General features: G+C 47.2%; 1 protein-coding gene across 3 annotated transcripts in view; it reads left to right on the top strand.

Moving 5' to 3' along the window:
- CELF6 (CUGBP Elav-like family member 6) overlaps positions 1-23,533 on the top strand; it is a 31,269-nt gene extending 7,736 nt beyond the window's left edge. The window contains exons 3-13 of one of the 3 annotated variants that reach the window (XM_049611877.1): positions 5,116-5,164; positions 18,310-18,438; positions 18,537-18,616; positions 18,784-18,927; positions 19,051-19,183; positions 19,266-19,415; positions 19,593-19,655; positions 19,915-19,995; positions 20,083-20,226; positions 20,866-21,021; positions 21,879-23,533. In XM_049611877.1, coding sequence (XP_049467834.1) covers positions 5,116-5,164; positions 18,310-18,438; positions 18,537-18,616; positions 18,784-18,927; positions 19,051-19,183; positions 19,266-19,415; positions 19,593-19,655; positions 19,915-19,995; positions 20,083-20,226; positions 20,866-20,993 — 1,101 coding nt within the window. In that variant the 3' untranslated portion in view covers positions 20,994-21,021; positions 21,879-23,533. Of the gene's footprint in view, positions 1-3,753; positions 4,003-5,115; positions 5,165-18,309; positions 18,439-18,536; positions 18,617-18,783; positions 18,928-19,050; positions 19,184-19,265; positions 19,416-19,592; positions 19,656-19,914; positions 20,227-20,865; positions 21,022-21,878 lie in introns of those variants that run through there. The other 2 variants (XM_049611878.1, XM_049611876.1) reach the window with 2 other exon arrangements.
- Positions 23,534-24,386: the final 853 nt, after the last annotated feature.

The raw sequence follows: 24,386 nt of genomic DNA, 5'->3' as shown, positions 1-24,386 counted from the left end.
CTGTGTCAGCCCAGAGGGGGAGGCACATTTTTTTTCCTAATTCATCCCATCATTGGGGGAGTGCCTTTTTGTAACTCACACAAAGGCACTATATGTGCTAGCAGCCGCCCAGTGAGTGAATTGGAGCCTTTGGCCTCAAGGAGCTTTTCCAGCCCAGAAATAACTCATTGCATCTCAGTGGGATTTACATCTAGGCACATAAAAGGGCATCAGAGTGGAGACAGAGGAGATGCTTCACAGTGGAGATGCTATCTGAGCCCAATCATGACCATATTTCATCACATTTGAGGGTCTAGAAAACTAGAAGACAAGGCAACTTCTGGAATTCTAGGTACAGTGTGAAAACTGGCAGTGAAGATGTCCAATGGAGAAGGCCAAGGCTCCCTGTGAATGGAGTGTTGTGTATTTTGGGCAGCAAGGGAGGCAGGACCCACAAGTTTGGACTGCCAGTCTTAGGATGTCTGGCTTTATTGAGAGGCTTGAAATGGAGAACTGTGGATGGATTTTAGTAAGGAAAGAGTGAGGGGTTGGTTTCAAAAGCTCACTCCAGCTACAGTGTGATGGTTGAGTTGAAAGATGAAGCAATATTGGAGGCAGCTTATCCTTTAGGACACTGTTGCTTGAGTGCAGCTGAATGATGGTGCTGACCTGGAGCTGGAGACAGGGCAGGAATGGGGAGGATAGGATAAACTTGAGAGTTGTTTAGGATATCCATATAGACTCGAGAACCAGTGGGACTTGGCAGTGGATTGAATCAGAAGAAGAGGTGAAGTAGAGCAAAGAGCTGAAAATGGTGTAGTTTGCTTTTTCTCTTCTTCACTTTTCCCTGCATCCATGACACCTCTCTTAGACCCACCAGTAATCCTGATAAATATTCTTCCCATGGTGGAAGTGGCTGAGGGCACAGGTGCTCAGTGTTAGGAATAGTTGGCATCAAGGCAGAAATGTCTGAAGAGGGCAATGCTGAGCCCAAAGTAGACCTTTTACGCAAGTCAAGCAGGGAGAAGGGGTAGGGCCTTGCCTTCCCTCCTGCTCATGGTGGTCAAAGTACCAGGGCCTCATATGCCTCTGTGCTACCTCCAACCTTCCCCACTCCACTACACTGCCTGCAATAGGTTGTTCTCTCCTCTTTCTGACATTCTCTCCCTTGATTTTCCCTCCAGGGCTGGCCCTGAAGCAGATATGGGCCTGGACTCTACCTGGGAAACTCTCAAGGGAATAGGTGCTCAGCCAAGGGCAAGAGCTCACCTGAGGTCCCATGACAAATTCTTGGCCAAGGAGGCAATACCCTCTTTTCCTAAAAGGGGAACTGGGATTACCTTACCCCGCTTCCACATCTCTCCCCTGGCTGTGACAGGAACCAGGCAGAGTAGGGTTGCTTAGGCAGTTCATGTGGATAGCTCTCTTTCTCCTTCAGCCACACAGAGCATACCTAAATCCTAGGTGTCCTCCCTAACCATTTCCCAGTGGGGACCAAAGGAGAACCACCTCTCTCCAACTCTGTCCTCATCCTCTTGGGCTCCTCCTCCCCTGAGACTTCCCCTGCATCTCCAAATTCCCAAATTGCCAACATCCTCAACATTTAAGCCATAAACCTAAAAGTCAGCCAGTATTTCCTTCTCTCCCTCAGTTCCCACATCCAATAGAACTCTAGTCCAGCTAATCATCCTAAACATCTCTTGAATCTATCTATTTCCTTACGCCCTGGTTAAGGTCACCCTCACCCCTTACCTGTATTAGTGATCTTCCTATTTCTAATTTTTCCCTTTCCAATCTTTTCTCTGCACAGTGATAGCTCATGGGATCTTTCCCTACTTAATATCCTTCCCTGGATCCCTACTGCCTTTGAAGTACAACAAAGTCAAAATTCCTTGTTGTGATTTTCACAACCTGCCCCAACCCGGCCATTGGCTACCCTTCAGTTTTACACCCTTCCATTAAAAACAAACACAACACTGCAAGGTGGGATCATGATTTCCCCTTTTACTAATACTGAGACTCAAAGACCTTAAAGAAGTTGCCAGTAATGGAGTCGCAATTTAAACCCACATCTATATGACTCAGAATCAATCTGCTGTGCCCTGGCTACCTCCATGCCAGATGCCTACCAGAATCCTTGCTCCTTTAGACTTGCAGCTCCCTTTCCAACCCCCTGCCATCCGGAGTGCTCAGGCTCCAGCTCTACCTCTCCCATTATCTCCATGTGGCCCAATGACCCCAGTCCTGCAAGGCCCGCGTCAAACTTTGCCTCCTCTGTGAAGCTTTCCCTGTGTCAACCTCTCCAGCTGGAGTTAGCCTCTCCCAGAGCACTGTACTTTGCACTCCTCCTAAGGCCCTGGTCACTCTGTGCCTCATTACTTGTGTTCATGTCTTAAGAATGGAGTTGAGCAGCACAACACAAAAACATGGGCTTCAGCATCAGATAGGCCTGGGGGCAAATCCCAGCTCAACCACTTACCCATCGCATGATCTTGAACAAGTGATTTAACCTCCCTAAGCCTCAACTTCCCCGTCTGTACTATGGAGATAATGATATTACCTTGCAGAGAAGTTGGAAGGAATTTAGAGACAATATATGTAAAGTGTCCCAGAAAGGGCTTGGTGTATAGTGGGCTTTTGGGAAATGGTGGCGATTATCTTCCTCCCTAAAAACCATTGAGGACAGATTCCCCAAGGTTGTTGCTGTCTCCTGTGAAGGGCCTAGCCTGGGGCTCTTCACAGATTTCGGGAAATGCCCGCATGGTGGAAAGCCCAGGTGCCCAGACTCTGAGGCTTGGACCCTGCCAGGTCTATGGGACATGTATATACCACCTAATGCCCACCCTCCATTAAAGAGTGGTGGAGTGGGGGAGGGGAAAGGGGTGTCCCCCAGAGCACTGATGAGCTCCATCTCTCCAGAAACCCAGCCGGGGAGGCAGCTGCCATGGAAACCACTGCTGTCACATGTGCTTGTCACTCTAGGTTCCAGAGAGAAATTCTCAGGATCTATTTAAGAACTAATAAAATAATGATGGTCTTGCTCACCCTCACTGCCCCCCCCACCCCAGGCTTCTTCCCCTCTTTCATTCTCCCCTGCCACACTCCTCCCTGCCTTTCCTGCATCCCCTTCCTGACCCCTTATCCCTTCGTTTCCTTCCCATATCCACCTATATTTCTCTTTCCTTGCCCCTTTCTAGGTCTGTCTCTTTCTCTCATCGTTTCTGTCTTCCTGTGTCTCTTCATCTCTCCTTGTTTCTCTGCTCTCCATGGCTCTGTCTCTTGGTCTCTCCTCCACAATCACAGGTGGCCATGCCCAGGGACGGTTCCCGTTCCTCCTGGTCCCTGGTCCCGGCCAATCCAGACCTGTCCAGCTCGCCCTGATCTGCTTGGATTGATCTGTCATCCCCTCTAGACTGCAGCCTGAGTCCTGTCGGTGTCTCGGCCCCCACCCTCAACCTGGTACACTGCAGGGGCTCCACCACCAGCGGGTGGGTGTGTCAGAGCGCATAAGAACCTGAGCCCTGGGTGGGAGGGGGATTGCACTGGTTCAGGCTTGGCCTGTTTTCCTTTCCTTTCCTTTCCTTTCCTTTCCTTTCCTTTTTTTTTTTTTTTAATAATCCCTCCCCACTCCCCCACCCCCAAATTTGATCCAAAGGAAATTGCTCAACTGTGACTGCCAGGGCGTTACCATGGTTACTGGGTAGCACTTGTGGCTATGGTAACAGGAAGCTGCCTGTTGTCTCGGCAACGAGCACATTGGTAGAGGATGGAATGGCCCTGATTGGTGCAGAAGCAGTGCATTTCCTGAAGGGAGGGGGTCAGATCATCACCTTCTCAGGCCAGATGGGCATCAGTACCCCTTCCTCCATGAACGGGAAGGCCGCTGTTCTTTCCTCCCGGCACTCAGCTGTCTGCCCCCAACATTAATTCCTCACTTCCTACGCACCCAGCTCTTGGCAGTTTACAAAGACCTTTTGCGTCCCCATTATCTCATGTGATCCCCACAACACCCATGAGAGGAAGGTGAGATGGGGATTCAATCATGAATTCTCTCAGGGTGGTTGGGGGATGGGACTGTGTGGGGGTGTATGTCGAAATCACCTAGGAGCTTTTACAAATTATACAGTCCCCTAACTTGAGAGTCTGCTATGGTTCCCAGGTGATTCTTATCTACCCTTGATCAGGGAACCCCTGAATTAGAAGGTGAAATTGGTTGGGGGGGGAGGGGGTAAAGGGAAGAGTCAAGCTGCTTTCCAGGTTTCTAGCTTGGATGACTGGAAGGATCAGGTCCGGGCAAAAAGATAAGCTCTGGTATGGGTGCGTTGAGTGGAAGATGCCAGTGGGACTTTTTAGTCAGGCTGTCCAGCAAACAGCTGGGTACATGGGTCTTAGGCTCAGGAGGGAGGTGTGGGCTGGGGATGCAGAGCTCTGAGTCAGCCCTGTGAGCATGGTAACTGAGGCTGTGGGTGTGAGTGAGACTCTCCAGGAAGAACGGGAACAGTGGGATGAGCAGGGCTGAAGATGGTGCCCTGGAGAATGCCAACATCCTCAAGGGAAGGGGGACCCAGGGAGGGAACTGAGAGGGTGACTGTAGGAACTTTGGTAATACAGAAGCTTGGGAAGGCTTCCCCCCATCTAACAAGCTGAATCTGAGAGAGGGTGGCTTTACTGAAGTCATACAACCATTAAATGGCGGAATCCAATTCCCAGCTTGTTTAATCTAAATGACATATAGAATTATATTCTCAGTTTTAGAACAAAACACAAATCTTCAGTATTAATTCCACCTTCCCACCCAACTCCTCTCACTCAAAACCTTTAAGGAGGTCCAGGAGCCAGAGGGACAGGCGCACATAGTCCAGGCCCAGAGCCCAAAGCAGAATCTCTTTAACCACCACGGTCCATCCTGGCTTGCCACCGAGCTTCCTATCACCAACCCTTCAGATTTCAGCACGTTTTAAATTCCCCAGTTTAAGGAAGGAATCTTGGAGAAAATCTATAGCCCACCATGAGAGTGGTGGAGTGCAGAGTTCAAAGGAGCCAGGGCTTAGATCCTGAGGCATCCAGGGGAGGAGAAGCCAGGTGCCAGGATCAGGCAGTCATGCTGACTAGGTGTGTTGGTCCAATGTCTTTCAGATGAATCGTCCGATCCAAGTGAAGCCGGCTGCCAGTGAGGGTCGAGGAGGTAACTTCCCTATCTGACAAACCTCAGGGTATCACCCATGTAGGGGATGGTGGGTCTACTCCTCACGTCAGTCCTATCTATGGTTTGTTACTAGAGCTTCCTTGGGTTGGGGAAAAAGTGGGGCCCAGTGTTGCTCAACACCAGAAACAGCTTAGCCTTCCCAGATAAGGCTGAGGAGAGAGGGGGTCCTAGAGTCCCCAGACCCAAAAGAAGCAGGAAGAGCCTAAGAAGATGCTGGAGATAGAGGAAGGGAGCTCTTGACACCTTGCCCTGGAAAGAGTTCATTCCTGTTTTTTTCAGATGGAATTTCCAGATTTGTTTGAAGAACCAGGCTGGACTTATTCTCCTTTTGCATATTCTTCTGATCAGAGAGGACCCAGTCCACTCTGGATTGAGGCCACTCATTTCCTCACTGCAATTATCTGGTTACTTATGGCAAAAGATGAGTCTAGTAACACAGACTTTGCAAGCCATAGTAAGGAACTTGACTCTCTGCTGAAGACCACTGAAAGGCTTCAAAGGTTTTTTAGAAGCACTTTGGAAAGACCAGTGCTCCTTAAGAACAGGAGGGGTAAAGAGTCTGTGCTTTTCTGACAACCAGCTACATTCCAGCCAGCTTCCATACTGGAAAAGTGATGCTAGCTTCTGGTGTCAGTTCTTTGGTGTTTTTCTCACCCTTTGGTCTTATATCATTCCAGGATATCTGCCAATAGCCCTGATGTCTGCTGACTCTCTCCCTTAGATAAGACTCTCTCCCTGTCTTATCCAAGATCAGTCATGGTGTTGTTAGGTGGAAGAAGCTCCCCATGATCAGGGAGAGAATGGAACCTAATTGACAGGCATTTATTGACTCCAACTAATTCTCACACCGTCTCAGACTTCCTATTCACCGTCTACACCTAAAGGGGGCTCTGGTAGCTTCTTCCATTGTAGAGTTCTTTCCTTCATGAAATAATTCCTTCATCTATTTAGATTATCTGACCTCTGGTCTGTGCTTCTCAATTTCAGATCAAGATGTTATCACCTCTACTTTGCCTTGAAGAGATATTTCCAAGTTTCCTCCTCCCCTTCACGTGTGTATCCTCCTTTTCCACCTCATTCTTTCCAGACAGGTTTTTGAGAAGTTCCAGCCTCCATACAGAATCTGGTTCACTTGTCCCAAGAATTTCTCCCTTTTGGGAAGCTCTGTTAGGCATCGAGACCATTGTTGGCCATTGTTGGCTATCTTCTAAGTCTTGTCCACAAACACTAGCTAGTCCCATAGCTCAGAGGCCAGTTGAGAGTAGCTGAATCAGCTAAGAAGCAGACATGTTGAGTTTATTCAACCATCCAGCCAACATCTTCTGAGTAACTTGCTCCATATTAGGAATAGAAATGTGAGCAAGACAGCCCTGGCCTCTAGCTTCATTGAGTCTGAGGCTATGTGGGGATAGTGAACAAGGGGGTTACAATTCAGTGTGATCAGTGTCTTTCAAGTTCTGGAGGGATTGTGGGCACAATAGCAAGAGGCACCTTTCTTAGTCTGGGAGGTCAAGATGGGCTCCTAGAGGTATTAATATTCAAGCTGAGATCTCAAGGATAGACAAGAAGTAGTCAAATACAGAAAGGAGGTGAGAGGGGGCAAGTGTTTACGTAGAGGGAATAGCGTGCACAGAGTTCAGAACATGATGAAACTTGGAGTCTGGTTCAGGAACTAAGCTCACAATGCTGGGGGCACTCTTGCTGTTTGGAGTCCGATACAACTTGTTGGGATGAGGGCAACTGTACAAAGGAGGCTTCTGATGATGCTTCTGCTTGTCGTAGTCCATCTTTCCTCATCATCTGGGCCCCATTCAGTGGCATCAGCCTGAGTTTTATCATTTGCCTCCCCCTTTTGTACAGGTTTTTCAGGTGTCACATCACTGACAAATTCTGTGACCTGTGGCAGCCCACCTATACACCTGTTCAGATTCAGAGCAGCTCGAGAGAGCAGGATAAGCAAATCTAGTTGAAAAGAGGTCTGCCTGGCAGTGGAATTCATAATTTTAGTAGTTATGTGTTACACAGGTATTTCCTGACAAGTGATGTCTCTTAGCACACATATACTCCATATGCGTTCATGAATAATCCTTGCAGGTTTAGATGACCCAATCTCTCAATTCCTTCCTGCTCCCACTCAGAGTCACCAAATGCTCCCTGCTACATTTTCAGGAGAGAGGAAGCATATGTACTGTCTTGCAGAACAGTTGGACCCTTACAATTTATTAGTATTTAACTACCAAACTGATCTGTGTTAGATAATCTTGTTACTAATTGAAGTGTGTTCCTTTCCTTCAATGTTATATACTGCTTCTAAAGTGAGTTCAGCTCTCTGCTGAATTTTAACACAAACTAATGCTTTAGAGACTCAACTCTTGAAATGGTATCTCAACTCTTGAAATGGTATCAGAGTTTGGTTTTTTGAAATGTAACATTTGACACCAATGTGGGACAGCTTGCCCTATTCCAGTCTGATCTCTGTGATCCTAAACATTCTATAAAAGTTCATTGCTTGGGTGGGGGGGAGAGTTAAATCGGTGATGGGCATTAAGGAGGGCACATTTTGGGATGACCACATATGTAAGAGATGAATCACTGGGATCTACTTCTGAAGCCAAGACTACACTGTATGTTAACTAACTTGAATTTAAATTTAAAAAAATTATGGGGCGCCTGGGTGGCTCAGTCGGTTAAGCGGCCAACTTCGGCTCAGGTCATGATCTCACGGTCTGTGAGTTCGAGCCTCACGTCGGGCTCTATGCTCACAGCTCAGAGCCTGGAGCCTGTTTCAGATTCTGTGTCTCCCTGACTCTCTGATCCTCCCCCATTCATGCTCTGTCTCTGTCTCAAAAATAAATAAATGTTAAAAATTTAAAAATAATAAATTAAAAAATTATCTAAGAAAAACTTCAGAGTTAATGGTCACACCTGTCCTGATATATTTAAGCCTATAAGTTTGATTTTTTATTATTCCCAAAATTAAATCCCTTAGTTTAGTTGATTAATAGTGATTTCTATATCTTTTAAGAATACTGATACTTGGGGCGCCTGGGTGGCTCAGTCGGTTAAGCGTCCAACTTCAGCCAGGTCACGATCTCGCGGTCCGTGAGTTCGAGCCCCGCGTCAGGCTCTGGGCTGATGGCTCGGAGCCTGGAGCCTGTTTCCGATTCTGTGTCTCCCTCTCTCTCTGCCCCTCCCCCGTTCATGCTCTGTCTCTCTCTGTCCCAAAAATAAATAAAAAACGTTGAAAAAAAAATTAAAAAAAAAAGAATACTGATACCAATGCAGACATAATCTAGAGGGTATCAAAGCAAATAGTATAATCTTCCAAAATTCTACCATTTTCTTCTGGAAGGAAGTATTAGATTTTCCCCTCATAAAACAGGGATCACCAACTCAAATGCTACAGGAACCAGGTAGGTAACTTTAAATGGATGAGACTCATGACTGAATTACAATTTACATTTTAATTGTATTAAATATTGGCAACTAATTCAATTTTTAAAGTTTATTTATTTATTTTGAAAGAGAGTGAACGAACATTAGCAGGGGAGGGGCAGAGAGAGAGAGAGAGAGAGACAAAGAGGGAGAGAGAGAATCCCAAGCAGGCTCCCTGTTGTCAGCGCGGAGCCTGGACCAGGGGCTTGATCTCAGAAATCCTGAGATCATAACCTGAGCCAAAATCAAGAGTCAAACGCTTAACCAACTGAGCCACCCAGGCGTCCCAACTAATTCAATTTTTTTCTTAAATTTTTTTTACGTTTATTTATTTTTGATAGACAGAGAGAGACAGAGCACAGATGCGGGAGGGGAGAGGAAACCCAGAATCCAAAGCAGGCTCCAGGACAGAACCCAATGCGGGGCTTGAACTCACAAACCGCGAGATCATGCTTAGCCAACTGAGCTGCCCAGGTGCCCCACCAACTAATTCAATTTTTAAAAATTGGCCAGCACTGTGAGAACCCAGCCAAACCTGTTAGTTTTACTTCTTTTGCCCAAAGACTTCCATTTCTTCCCATCTGCATATAGGAGTAATCTATTGTGCACACGTGAGCTTTTTGATGAAAATAGTTACTTTACATTCTCCCTTGAATTTTGATGCCAGTGCAACTGCGTAGTATTTCTATTTTTAATCAATAGACATGAGGTTTGTGGTTGAAGTAACCTATGTTTTAAACACACTGTATGTCATAGTACTTTTAGAAGTTATTGGTAACATTTGTATGTTCAATGCTTACAATGCAGTAATAGCAACACAGCAGGATATGCCTGATAGAAGGTGCTGGAGGCCCTCTTCTTCCATGATCATCCTCTGCAGCCTTGATGGTACTCAGAGTGTCAAATGGGCATCCAGGTCGTCATGGACTATGTTATAGGAGCCTTTGAATGTATCTCAGGCTTTTCCCATAACTTGTGCAGCTAAGTTCCGCACAGTTTATGTACTCCGTACCCCATGCCTATATTTTACATCCTGTGGCGTCGAGTGGTACTCTTAAAGGAAAATGCACCTAATTTTCCAAAACAAAATAATATCCTAATTATACTTAAGGCACCCCACCCACTTGTATATAAAACAAACATAGTGCCAGAAAATTTTCTCCTTGGCATTTGGATTTGTTTGAATGTGAACATTAAAATGTGTGCCGGGGCAAAAATTCAAGGTTCGTGTGTTTCAAAATGTTAACTTCAAATTATATGAGGTCAGAGCTAGAGATCCCCAAACCCTTCATACAATGGTAACTAAATAAGTCTATTTTGTTTCCTATTTTTTGAGCTTTATTGAGACATTATTGACATACAACATATATAAGTTGAAGATATGCAATGTGATTATTTGATACAGGTATATATTGCAAAATGGTTACCACAATAAGGTTAGTTAACAGTTCCTAAGTCTATTTTATTTGCTGTTCAGCGTAGAGACTGTAGTTTATTTTTTCTAGCTTACATTATCTCTGCTATGGAGGCACAAAAAATAAGTTAAGTTGTAAGTACCAATCTTACAGGAAAAGTATTTTTTAGTCCTAAGGCAAAATCTTCAAAATCATTGAACTCTTGAATGTTTTTTCATCTCTTTCAAATTTTATAACAAAATCAATAAATTCATAAATCATAATAGTGATTACTTTGCTTGTCCCATTCTCCAACTTAGGCTTTTGTTTTTTTGTTTTTTTGTTTTAACCTAGCAAATATTCATGTACCCAGGATGCCCGAGGTACAGATATAGGTTAAGTAATCAATCCATGCACTCTTTCCACGTTAGTTTTTTGAAACCTTGAAATCTTAAATGTTCTCTGAAGTAAGGCATCTCTTTTTTTAATCTTGAAGTTTGGTGAACTGAAAAGGCCAATGATCTGTTATCATATCAACCCTCCTATCACCATCCTATAATTAATTAATTTCTGCCTGTATTTTCACAGATTTGTTTAAATATCAGCCTGGATTTGGAATACAAAATACTATATATATAATTATCTAACTAGGTGGGCCACATTTTTCTAATTTTATCCAGGATTCTCTTTTATTCAGTGTTTTACAACTGAACTTTGAGTTAAAGTTAAGTTTTGAGCTAGAATTTTCAGAATTGCATAATACTGGGACATATCCTCTGACTTAAGTCACATATACACCTTAGCAACAACTGTTCAGTTGGTCACCTGACACTCATATTTGTCTTTGATCCTTATAGTTACTTAATTCGAAAAGGTATTCTTCCAGTGAAGACTTGACTGGATAAGATTCACAGTAGTGCTTAAGACTACTCAAGTCAATGTTTCACTTCCTAACATTAATTCTACCTCTGAAGGTAAAGGGAGGTGCTCTCCTTAAGCTTGACTCAGAACAGATCACCCAAAGCTGATTGTTAACACTTTTAGGTCATGGCAATGGCTGAACGGCACTGACGAGCCCTTCAGGTATAGGTATACAGCCTGCAAAGGAAAATACAGTCTGGATCCTGAGATTCTTCTCTCTCAGAGGAACCTGGACTCTCAGGCTTGGTCTACCTTTCTACCTCACTTTGTGGTTCTTCTGGATTAGGATTAAGGGACAACAGAGTCTCTGTTCTTTGTTGGTCTATGTGCCTATTTTTCAGCCCTCCTTAGAGCCCTTCTTCATCTTTTTTCTTCCAAGTTTTTATTTAAATTCAAGTTAGTTACCATATAGTGTATGTTGGTTTCAGGAGTCGAATTTAGTGATTCATCACTTACATGGAATACCCAGTGCTCATCACAAGTGCCCTCGTTAATGTCCATCGCCCAACACCCATCTAGGCCATCCCCCCCCCACTCCCTCCATCAACCCTCAGGGTTTTTTTAAATTTTTTTAATGTTTATTTATTTTTGACAGAGAGAGAGAGACAGAGCATGAGTGGGGGAGGGGCAGAGAGAGAGGGAGGCACAGAATCCGAAGCAGGCTCCAGGCTCTGAGCTGTGAGCACAGAGCCCGACGCAGGGCTCAAACTCACAGACCCCGAGATCATGACTTGAGCCAAAGTCGGTGGCTCAACCGACTGAGCCACCCAAGTGCCCCTCCCTCAGTTTGTTCTCTGTAGCTAGGAGTCCCTTATGGTTTGCGTCCCTCTCTGTTTTTTTTTTTTATCTTATTTTCCCAGCCCCTTCTTCATTTTTAAAAATTATAGTAAAATAGACATAACATAAACTTTATCACCTTTACCACTTTTATATTCACCTTTACCATTTTTAAGTGTACAGTTCACTTGTATTAAGTATATTCACATTGTTGTGCAACCCATCTCCAGAATTTCTTCATCTTATAAAACCCCAAATCTGTACCCATTAAATAACTCCCTCCAACCCCTGTAACCATCCTCTACTTTCTGTTTCTATGAATTTGACTTCTCTAGATATCTCATTTAACTGAAATCATACAGTATTTGTCTTTTTGTGGCTGGCCTATTTCACTTAGCATCATGTCTTCAAGGTTCGTCCATGTTGTAGCATATGTCAGATTTCCCTTCCTTTCAAAGGCTGAATAATATTCCATTGTGTGTGTGTGTGTATACATATATATATGTATATACGCCACACTTTCTTTATCCATTCATTGGCTGATAGATATTTGGGTTTCTTCCATGTTTAGCTCTTGTGGTAATGCTACTATGAACATAAGTGTACAAATATCTCTCTGAGACTTGGTTCTCAATTCTTTTTGATATAACACTCAAAACTGGCATTGCTGGATTATATGGTAATCCTATTTTAAATTTTGGGTAGAGCTGCCATACTGTTTTCCATAGTGGCTATACCATTTTACATTCCTACTAACAGTGCACAAAGTCCCCGGTTTCAATTTCTCCACATTCTTTCCAACACTTGCTATTTTTTCCTTCTTCTCTTCCCACTCCCCCTTCCCCCCCCCCCGCTTCTTCTTATCCTTTTCTCCTTCCTCTCCTCCTCCACCTTCTCCTTCTTCTTCTCCTAGGAACACCCGGGTGGCTCACTCGCTTAAGCAGTTAAGTGGCTGACTCTTGATATGGGCTCAGGTTGTGATCTCTGGGTTGTGGGATTGAGCCCTGCATAGGGCCCCCCGCTGAGCAGAGTCTGCTTGGGATTCTCTCTCTCTGCCCCTCCTCCACTTGTGCGTGCTCTCTCAAAATAAATTAATTAGTTTAAAAAAAATCAAACAGGGGCGCCTGGGTGGCTCAGTCGGTTAAGCCTCCGACTTCAGCTCAGGTCACGATCTCGCGGTCCGCGAGTTCGAGCCCCTCGTCGGGCTCTGCGCTGACGGCTCACAGCCTGGAGCTTGCTTCCGATTCTGTGTCTCCCTCTTTCTCTGCCCCTCCCCCGTTCATGCTGTGTCTCTCTCTGTCTCAAAAATAAATAAACGTTAAAAAAAATAAAAAATAAATAAATAAAATAAAAAAATCAAACAACCCTCTCCCCAAAACTAGTCATCCTAATAGGTGTAAGGTGATATGGTTTATGGCTTTAATTTTTACTTCTTTAAGGATTTACAGTTGTGTTGAGCATTTTTGTATATGCTCACTGGCCATTTGTATATCTTCTTTGGAGAAAAGCTTATTTAAGCCCTTTGCTCACTTTTTTTAAAAAGTTTATTTATTTTTGAGAGAGCAAGAGAGAGAGAGAGAGAAACAGAGCGTGAGTGGGGGAGGGGCAGAGAGACAGGGAGACACAGAATCTGAAGCAGGCTCCAGGCTCCAAGCTGCCAGCACAGAGCCTGACACAGGCCCGAACCCACAAACCGCAAGATCATGACCTGAGCCAAATTCAGACGCTGAGCTGTCAGCACAGAGCCCACATGGGGCTCAAACTCATGACCCGAACCGAAGTCGGACGCCCAACCAACTGAGCCCCTTTGCTCACTTTTTAATAGGATCATTTGTTTTTTGTTGTTGTTGAGTTGTAGGAGCTCTTATTCTGGATATTAACCCCTTATCAGATATATGACTTGCAAATATTTTCTCCTACTCTGTAGCTCTGAGTGTGTACTTTGATGCACAGAAGTTTTTAATTCTGATGTGGTTCAGTTTATCTATTCTTTTGTTGCCTATGTGTGTGGTGTCATATCTAAGAAATCATTGCCAAATGCAAGGTCATGAAGCTTTTCCCCTGATTTCTTCTAGCAGTGTCATACTTTTAGCACTCATGCTTAGGTCTTTGATTCATTTTCAGTTAATTTTTGTATACGATGAAAGTAAGGGTCCAATGTCATTCTTTTGCATGTATATATCCACTTTTCTCAGCACTATTTGTTGAAAAGACTGGAACTCTTGTCAAAAATCATTTGACCATATATGTGAGGGCTTATTTCTGGCCTCTATTCTATTCCATTGGTCTGCGTGTCTTTATGCCAGTGTCACACTGCTTGATTACTGTAGGTTTGTAATAAGTTTGAAATCAGAAAGTGTGAGATCTCAAACTTTCTTCTTTTTTGAGATTGTCTTGACTGTTCAAGGTTTCTTGAGATTTCATATGAATTTTAGGATGGATTTCTCTATTTCTGCAAAAAATACCATTGGTACTTTAATAGAAATTACATTAAATCTGTAGATCTCTTTGGGTAGTGGTGACATCTAGCAATATTAAGTCTTTCAATCCATGAACACAAGATGTCTTCCATTTATTTGTGTCTTCTTAAATTTCTTTCAGCAATATTTTGTAGTTTTCAGGATACAAGTCTTTTTCCTCCTTGTTTAAGTTTATTCCTAAGTATTTTATTCTTTTTGATGCTACTATAAATGGAACTGTTTTCTTAATTTTCTTTTTGGATTGTTCATTGCTAGTGTATAAAAACACAACTGATTCTGTGTTGATTTTGTATTCTGCAACTTGCTGAATTTGTTTATTAGTTCTAACATTTGTTTTGTGGAATTAAAGCTCTTCTTGATGCTTATAAGGTTGGGCCAGAAGACTCTGGTTTACCCTGGGTGTTTCCTTCACTGACTATCCCGGGCTTTCTTGGCTCCTTATGCTGGAGTCATCACTAAGAACATCAGGGGAGAAAGGCTATGCTCCAAATGCTGCCACCAGCAAGACCCCTGGGGTTGGAATTTGGACTGAAAGATGGACCAGTATTTTAAAGATATATTTGGTGGTTTAATGTATGTTTTAAGATATATTTGGTGGTTTAATATATATTTTAAGATATATTTGGTGGTTTAATGCTGTAACCTTGTTCCTACACAGTCCCTACAATCATGACATCCCACCAACAGGAAGGTGAGTGGGTGTGAGAGGCCTAGAAGCCAGAAGCTTGGGCCCTTGAGGAATTCCTCTGGGCCAACTTGAGGCAGAGCCTCCTTTCTTGAACAGCATCTTGGTGCCTTTCTTGAGGAAGAGGGAGTGGACTGACTCTGACTCTGGGTTCTCAAAGCCCATCACTTGCTGCATTAGAATCCCTGACCTGTATAGCCAGCTACACAAGGCAGCTTTAAGGAGAAGGGCCTCTGGGCCCAAACAACTTGATCTGGGTTCAAAAAAGCATTTGATAGAAGACCAAGGAGTACACCTTAGTTGACAACAAGAGAATGTGGTAATGCTATTCAACTGTGTGTCTATCTAATTCTGTCTCAACTCCACACTAATGCTATCTTCCAACTCCTTCCACTCTGGGAAGGTTGAGCCTCCTTCCTTGATATTCCCATCTTGCTGGGGCCCCACCCACTGCCCATGGGATGATTTTATCCAGACATTTCTGACCCACGTCTTATAGAACCCTCGCTTTCCCAAACTGATAGAGTTTGAACTAGAGGAAATTGAATTACCTGGGCTAACTCCCACCACCATCTCTCTCTGGGGGCACTAATCAGCCCTCAGAACATTCAGGGCTGTGTATTTTGGGGCTACTCTTAGGTCTAGCCTGTACTTCTCTTTGGCAGGTCCCTGAGAAACTTATCCCACCATTTAAGGATCACCTGAAACTCATGGCCATTGTGACCTAGATCATCCTCCTGTCAAACATCATCAGACTCCCCGTAAAGTGGTAAAGGGAATACCAGGATTCAAAGTGACACCTGTGAAACAGCCCAGCCTGTACCCCAGCTTCGTTTCAATTTCAAATTCTGTAGAGCCCAGTAGGCAAGAACCATAAGGTCAATGCCCTCTCGTGGAAATTGAAATTCTTGACTTGGCACTGGAAAAGAAGGATCAGAGAATTTCATGGTCTGTGTCATGAGCTTGAACTGACCACCATCAGCAGAAAAGAGCAACGAGAGGAAGAGCAGATAAAGGATCAGGCCACCGTCTACACAATCCTGTTTATTGTCTTGGGGGCTCCATCTCAGCCTTGACTTTTCTCTTCCTACCTAGGGCTACCTGGATGCTGGTCCATGTGGTATAACATCTTACTTAGGTGCCATCACCATCTTGCAGGCCCTACCCAATGATGCAGCTGCACTACAAATTAGGGCATGATGAAGCCCTCTTTAAGCCTTGGGACTCGAGGCCGTAGGATCTTCTCTAAGCGCCCCCTGGACTTCTGACAGACATATGGGCATACTTTAGTATTATAGCTCAGAACAATGACACAGTTTTCTGGGGTGTGATTCCCTGAGCAAACAGGGACTGTCTTCCGACGTCAAGGCAAAGCCACCAGCAGACTGATCAAGCAATTCGTGAAAGACCTTTTCTTGTCTTCTGGGTTTCCTGGAAAGGATGATCTCAGATCCCTCTTCATACACCGTATGGAACTCTGTTTGTTATCTTTTAGGTCAGTGGTTTTTAAAGGACTTTCCTTGGAGTCCTATTTAGGGGGTTCTAGAAGATGAAGCAAGAGGAACTTCAGCACCCCCCATCCCCACCCCCACTTTTCTGGTTTCAGTCAGAGCAGTTGTCTCTTACATTTTGAGCTTCATCCTAATGTTTTTGTTAGAACAGCATATTCCACAGCTTTTTCTAAAAGAAAAAAAAGAAAGAAACCAGTGATCTGTTCCAAAAGCACTCTTCTGTGGCTAACACTCCCAGAAGTGAAGCACACTCATCAGATTGTACTCTCACCACAGAAGGCCAGCGCTTCCTCTAGGATTCCAGCCACAGTACACTGTATATCCCTTCCCCCTTGGGATCAATGGGCAGCAACCCTCTGGAGAGGGGGCAGGATTCTGCTGAAACACACTCTGCCTGTCCCATGTAAACCACAGCCCCCACCCTCCACACAGACACAAAACTGATAGACCCCTTAGAGTCCCAGGACAGCCTAGGCTGAACCCCACACCATCCAGGTAAAATGTGGACACACAGATAACCCTGCTGGAGATTCACTCCACTGCTAACTTCAGGGAGTCTATTCTTCCTTTTCATTGCCACCCAGGCTTCAGTCTATGGCTCTCACCAGCATTGTCTCCCTTGCACTCAGGACCCAGGGATCCCCAGTGGCCTAGCCAAACTTGTCAAGGAGTAAAGGAGTGTGGGATGGGTTTTCTTGGGCTCTAGGATCTGAAGGTGAAGCCTGAAGCCAGAATCTCACCCATTCCTTCTCTGTCAATTTATGTTGCCTACATGAAGCTGCATCCTATTGCAGAGATTTTTGTTGGTGCAGAAAGGAGCAGGGCTTTGACAGTAGGCCCTGTGGGCTGGGCCCCTCTACCTTGGGCTCCTGGACGGTGCTGCTGAGACCTGACTTGCTAGAGGTGCAGATGAGCCCTGGTTTCCAGCCCCAGCTCCAAGGAACACACGCAAAGTTTGCAGTCCCTTTCTCTACTCCCAGAGGAAGAGTGAAGACAGGGAGGGATATGACTTGTTCTCAAGTGGTCATCCAAGTTCTACAGGCAGAAAGAACTGTTCTTCTTAGCATGGACACCTGAGGAAGGATCAGGGCAAGAGAATCAGGGAAGGCAGAAAGGAGGCAGTGGGGCTCAGTGAGGGCCTTGGAAGCTCAACGAGGGAATAAGTTGGTTGAGCTGGGAGTTAAGGAAAGGGGTCAAGGGCTTGGCAAGCGTAGGGGGAGAAATGCTAATGTTGGAGCCTCAGGAACCCAAGCTTCCTGCTCTCTTTCAACCTTTGGGCACCCAAGTTGAGTTTGGTGCTAGACTTGGAGATTCATCATTCCAGTGTTCAATATCTGGGGATGAGGCAGTACAATGAGACAAAGGTTTTCTGTGCTGTTTTTGTTTTGTCTTGTTTTTTGTTTTTGGCCCAGAACCCTCCCTGGTTTGCACAGGAAGGGGCATTGATAGCACTGCCATCAGGCTGACTAGCAAGGGTGAACTTCTCTTCTCCGAATCCAGTCTGAATACAAAGGCCTTCTTTGAGGACCCCCTCCCTGAATAAGGCTGAAATGGTCCAAAATAGCCTTTTTTGGACCCTAACAACAGAAAGGCCAAACATATAAAAGATGTATATAGGGCTCTACCAAACCAAAGAGATCAACCAAATCACTTTCCACAAGAGCAGCAAGCAGTCTTTCTTGTTTTTTCCCACGACCTGAGTTTTCATGGTGTATTTGGGTTAAGTTCTTTCCCTCTAGATCTGTCTATAGATCATCCTTCCCCTCTAAGAAACCCAACCTTGTAACCCCAGGGCATTCTCACTCCCTATACCTCTTCCCAGGGCTGGGCTGTGGTGAACTACCTTCTTAAGCTCCTCTGGCTACTCTGGGGAGTCCAAGAGGACTTAGGGTCTCCAGGTCACTCCTGGATTTGTCCCCAGAGGACCGAAAGCTGTTTGTGGGAATGCTGGGGAAGCAGCAGGGTGAGGAGGACGTCAGGCGCCTGTTCCAGCCCTTTGGCCATATCGAGGAGTGCACCGTCTTGCGGAGCCCTGATGGTACCAGTAAAGGTGACTTGAGCTGACCCTGGGATTTCCTGCCTCATTCTGGGCCGCATGACCCTTTGGCCCCTGTGGTCTGAGCCACCAATCCTTCTATTCTGCCCCAGGCTGTGCCTTTGTGAAGTTCGGGAGTCAGGGGGAAGCTCAGGCAGCTATCCAGAGTCTGCATGGCAGCCGGACCATGGCGGTGAGGGCGGGCACCCGGGGCCCTGGGTGAGGCCAGTGAGGGTGGGGACGGGCTTCTCCCCACATGCGATCGGTGCCCCCAACAAAAGGCCTAATGGGCAAAGCGCTTGGCCTAGGGCCGGGGCTGGGGTCTGGACTGGTCACGGCGGCCTCCCCTGCCCTACCCAGGGAGCCTCGTCCAGCCTCGTGGTCAAGCTGGCGGACACCGACAGGGAGCGCGCGCTGCGGCGGATGCAGCAGATGGCGGGCCAGCTGGGTGCCTTCCACCCGGCACCGCTGCCTCTGGGGGCGTGTGGAGCCTACACCACCGCGGTATGTGCCTGGCCCCGGAGGTCACGGAAGGGCGGGTGGGCGGCTGGACCAGGCTGGAGGTCGGGAGCCAGGGCAGCTGCCCGCCGCTGGGTCCTCCACACCCGCCCTTCTTCCCTCCCAAAGATCCTGCAGCACCAGGCGGCCCTGCTGGCGGCGGCACAGGGCCCGGGCCTAGGCCCCGTGGCCGCAGTGGCGGCCCAGATGCAGCACGTGGCGGCCTTCAGCCTGGTAGCCGCGCCGCTGTTGCCCGCGGCAGGTACTGCGCGCAGGGGCGGGGCGGCGGCTGGGACCCGGCCCCGCAGGGCTGTGGCCTGACTCTCCGACCTCCTCGCCTCCAGCAGCCAGTTCCCCGCCGGGCGGCGGCCCTGGCTCGCTTCCCGGTCTGCCAGCACCCATCGGGGTTAATGGATTCGGCCCCCTGACTCCCCAGACCAACGGGCAGCCGGGCTCTGACACTCTCTACAATAACGGGCTCTCCCCTTACCCAGGTGGGCCCTCCGCTCCGCCCAAATCTCCCGGAAAAGGAGTGGGGAGCGGGGAGGCGGGGGTAGGGGGGAGCAACCGCCCTGGGAAGGGACTCCTCCTTCCCTGCTGCCTATCACAACATCCCTCCACCTCCCCACCCGCCCACCTTCACCGTGGGCCTCGCGCCCCTCTCTCCCCAGCCCAGAGCCCCGGCGTGGCTGACCCCCTGCAGCAGGCCTACGCTGGGATGCACCACTACGCAGGTTTCACTTGGCGCTAGCGGCCTGGGGGGGTTTGAAGGGCCCCAGAAAGGGATAGGGAAACTTGGGGTGGGGGGGCGGGGGTGAGGCTCTCTCCTGAGGAGTCGACCCTCCCATCCCCCCATCCCTGGGCCCAGAACAACCCCTCTAGGGGTAGGGTTACCTGTACTGGGCTGAATTGGTCAACGATGGCCAGGCAGATGGGGCCATGCTTGGGGGATGGCTTCTGGGGGTCACTGCCCACTCCCACTTCTGTCTCCAGCAGCCTATCCATCGGCTTATGCCCCAGTGAGCACAGCTTTTCCCCAGCAGTCTTCAGCCCTGCCCCAGCAGCAAAGAGAAGGTGAGAGACAGGGGGCTGGAGATCAGGGCGGCGGTGGGGCTGGACTCAGGGTCCCTCCCCTGAACCAGCGTGCTGCTGTTCCTGCAGGCCCCGAAGGCTGTAACCTCTTCATCTATCACCTGCCTCAGGAGTTTGGTGATGCAGAACTCATACAAACATTCCTGCCCTTTGGAGCTGTTGTCTCTGCCAAAGTCTTTGTGGACCGAGCCACCAACCAGAGCAAATGTTTCGGTGAGCTGAGCCCCATCCATGGGCCTCTCCCACTCATAACTTCGAGATTCAGTGCAGACCCTAGGCTTATCCCTCCATAAGTCAATGACTCCCAGAGAATCATATGGCACAAAAGCAGGCTCACATACCAGTAAGCCTCACAGTAGTAAGCTCAGACCGGAACAAGGCCATTTCAGGTTCACCTGAGAAAGTCAGGTGTCTGGAAGATGTTCGACCAGGTCAGGCTTTAGAGTCTAGCAGGGCAGGAAGAATATAGTCTGGGGCCAGAGATCCCCTCCAGCCCCAGCTACAGTTTAGAGGACTAGAATGGGAGCGGTAGAGGCAGAGAATTAACCCATGTCAGGGAAAGACAAGGAAATCCCCCAAGCCGCACACTCCCCATTGCCAACACACTCAGAATTTCTTCCTGTCCTTCCAAGAATTATACCTTTAGGAAACTTAGGCCACTTGCCTATGTAAGTATGAGTGTGTATCCATGTGTGCATAAGCACATGCAAACAATGGAGGGTGGGGGGTATATGTTTTGATGGGACTGGCCGGAGGGGACAGGGACAGACGGGGCTTGTCAGAGAGAAGGGACCCTGCCAGGCAGAGTTCCCAGCTGACCTCTCTGCCCACGCCCCCGCTCCCGCTCCCCAGGGTTTGTTAGCTTTGACAATCCAACCAGTGCCCAGACAGCTATTCAGGCCATGAATGGCTTTCAAATTGGCATGAAGAGGCTCAAAGTCCAGCTAAAGAGGCCCAAGGATGCCAATCGGCCTTACTGATCTTCTCTCACTGACCAGCCACAGAAAGGTGAGTCCTTGGTGGACCCCAGGCAGATGGGGCCTGAGTGATGGAGGCCCTGTCCGCTTTGATGTTCCTTTTGAGATGTCAGGAGCACCCACCTCTGAAAGAGTCTGGGAGAGAAGAGCCAGAAGCGAAGGAGGAATCCTCAGCTGGAGACTTTGATGTTTCTCCAAGGATGGAGATGAATTAGACAACTTCCTGTCTCCATAGTCTGGGAGAGACAGTTATGGCAAGATCTAACCATTAGATTAGTAGAACTACCATTGGTAGTTCTACTGCAGGGAGAGCCACAGGGGGCCATGGGAGTAGAGAAGTTGTATGTGGGGAGGGCAGGGCAGGTGGAGGATGAGACTAGAAAAGTTGTGAAGGGTCACAAGTTTGGACACTGGGGAGTTAAGCAAAGAAGGGATAAGATGCAGGAGACTGGGATAATGGCAGAGAACATGGAGATGAGGAGAGAAGCAGATAAGCTAAAGAAGCAGGATCCACAGGGCCTGGTGGGGGATGGGGAGAGAGATGACAAGCCCCTTAGGTTTCTGGCAGGGCCAGCTGCCTGTGCCTTCCAGAGACTTGCTGTCTCAGAAGGTCCATGTGGCCCTGCCTCACTTGCACTATCCCAGGGAGCTCTTTGGAGAGGGTGTGGGGCTGGAGTCATCTTCCCAGGAGGACCCAAGGGCACTTCAGTGGATCAGGTTGCTGCCTTGAGCCTGGGCAGCTCTACCCCTGGGAAAAGAGGTCCACTCACTCACCTGAGACGTCACTGCTGGGGCAGGCGGCTCCCTCCTGTCTTGCCCTCCAGAGTGATTTTTGCCTCTTTATATTTTCTTTTTCCTCTCTCCTTATCAACCAATACCCAACAACAGAAACTGAAGAGTGAGAAGAAAGGAAAGGAAAAGCACAGAAATGCTTGAGCAGCCCTTCCCGAAGGAGCAGCCATGGATGGAGGTGGATCGGACCCAAGGCTGGCGCCTGGGGCTCAGGCCACGTTAAGGATTGTTTTCATCAAGTGGGTTGTCCTGTGCCTGTGGCATAGAGCGCAGGCTGGCAAGGCAGCTGGGGCTGGCTGAGGATTGACTGTCTAGGGGAACCAGCAGAGGGCCTTGGGGGTGCCAAGGGCTTCTCCGCAAGGGAAGCCCAGATTTACTTCTTTCAAAATCATATCATTCCTTAGAGTTTAGGGACCAAAGGACTATTGCTTTTTTTTAAAGAATATATATATCTATATAAATTAAAACAAAGAAACAAAAAAAAAACAAAAACAAAAACAAAAACAAAAACAAAACAAAAGAAAAAAACACAAGAGAAACAAAAAGACAGTATAGAGTCTCATACAAGCTGCCTTTAAATATCCCTAGGAGACAGGGTGAAGGAGACCCTTGAAAGCCTCAGCCCAGGCAGAGGGAGGCTGTGGAAAGATTGTTCTGTGTCTCATTCCCTCTTAAATTGTCCCCCCCACCTTGCCTTTTTAAAATAATGAAGGACTTAAGGTCTAGCTCCCATGCAGGTAACAAGGAGAGTTATGGAAGCAGGGAATCCATAATCCCCAAACTCAGAGAGCATCTCTGAAGAGCTCCAGGAGGAGCTCTGGCCTGTCCTGACCTTTGCCACCCTGAGAGGCCCTCTAGCCAGCAGGAGTGTCCTTCTTGACGGCCTTTCCTGTGGAACCACTGCTTCCCCAGACAGGAAGAGAGGGAGTTTTAACCACCCCAGCCTTTCCCTTCCCCATCCAGATAGACAGAGGCCCTGCCTTTGGCTGAGCCGAGACACCTCCTGTTTCCCCTCACCTTAAGTCAGCCCCAGTGTCCCCTTGTTCCAGGCCACCTTCTGTCTCCAAGTCTATGTTTGCCCACCTGTAAAGTAGATTCAGGATATATGTAGAGGGCTGTGACAACAGACTTGGAAGGTTTGCTACTGTATATACTGCCATTGAGAAGGGGATAATTTTCAATATGTAGAAGCTTCAGAATTTAGAGGTCCCTCTTTACCCAGGACCTGGGAGGGAAGTAGATGTTTTGCCAAAATACTTCTTCATTCCTTTAAAAAGTACATCTTTCCTATGCAAGAGTGTCTCACATGTGCTTATCCAAGGTGCTTCTAGATGGTGAGCAGTGTTCAGCTTAGAAGTGGTGTGTGCTCTGTCTGTCTGTCTTTGTCTATCTGTTGTATTCAGTGGGTGCCATATAAAGCTGATCAACGGTGGTGCTTTCTGCCTGCTTCTGTGAGATGGGCAAAAGATTCAGCCTAGAACACCATGACTCATCTTGCCTTGGTCAGCCTGTCCTGGGCCTGCAGGGCCTTGCACATATTTTTCCCAGGAGGATCATTTCCCCTCCACCTCATAGACATGGGACAAACTGGTCTGGGGCCCCAGCCGTGTGGGGGGCCCTCTGATCCCCAGATGTGGCTGAGGCTGGAGGCCTCTGATCTGATATTACATCAGACAGGAAAGGGTATGGGGGGGTGGGGTTGGAGGGTTCCTCCTTCATAACAGAATCTAAGAAAACTTGTTCCCACCTGGTCCTCTGTCTTTGACTCATTTTTGGAGTGAATGGGATGAATAACAGATATGGTAATAACATTACCAGGTAAGGTGCAGTGTATATCAACAAATAATTTCCCATTGGGAGAGGAACCAGTGTTGAGGGCATCGCTACACGAGCACAACGCTGACACGTAGACTGATCACCCTGGACAGAGGTGGACATATAGAGCACCTGCACCTTCAAACAGATATTCAAATGGCGGCATGGAGGCCCTTCCGTGCTAGGGGCTAAGCACTGTGCTAGGAGCTAGGGCTCAGGCATGTTATAAGTGCTCAGAGCTAGTGGGAAAGACAGGCCACACAGGGTGTGTAATCACAAGCAGTAGAGTATGTGATTCAGGGAGGGGGAGGTCAGTAGAGTATTGACGGGGAAGGGAGGTCAGAGAAAGTTTTCCTAAAGGACATGAGGGAGAGAAGGGTCTTCAAGGATGCATGGACATTTGAACAAAGCTGTTAGGACAGCTGCTTCTTTTTGATAAATTATTTTTATTACCAAGAAACAATAATGATTACCACGTATTCGGTGCCCATTATGTGGCAGACAGTGGGCACCGAGACAAGAGACTTTTCTCACTCCTATCTCTGTCCTGAACCTTAACTCACTACCGAGTCATATCAAGACACTTGGACCAAATGGCACTTAAACTATCTTGCTTCATGGTTAAGAACTAGCAGACCGTGTGCCAACGATGCAGAGGTCCGGCAGGGGTTGGCAAACTGTGGCCTGTGAGTAAATCTGGCCTGCAACCTGCTTTTGTATGTCCACAAACTAGTAAGAGTTTTACATTTTTTAAAGGGTTGTAAAAATAAAACAAAAAATGAATATGAG

The sequence above is a fragment of the Panthera uncia genome (assembly GCF_023721935.1).
Source record: "Panthera uncia isolate 11264 chromosome B3 unlocalized genomic scaffold, Puncia_PCG_1.0 HiC_scaffold_1, whole genome shotgun sequence".
NCBI lineage: Eukaryota > Metazoa > Chordata > Mammalia > Carnivora > Felidae > Panthera > Panthera uncia.
Note: the sequence above shows the minus strand (reverse complement) of the source record. Positions and strands in the feature narration are given on the sequence as shown.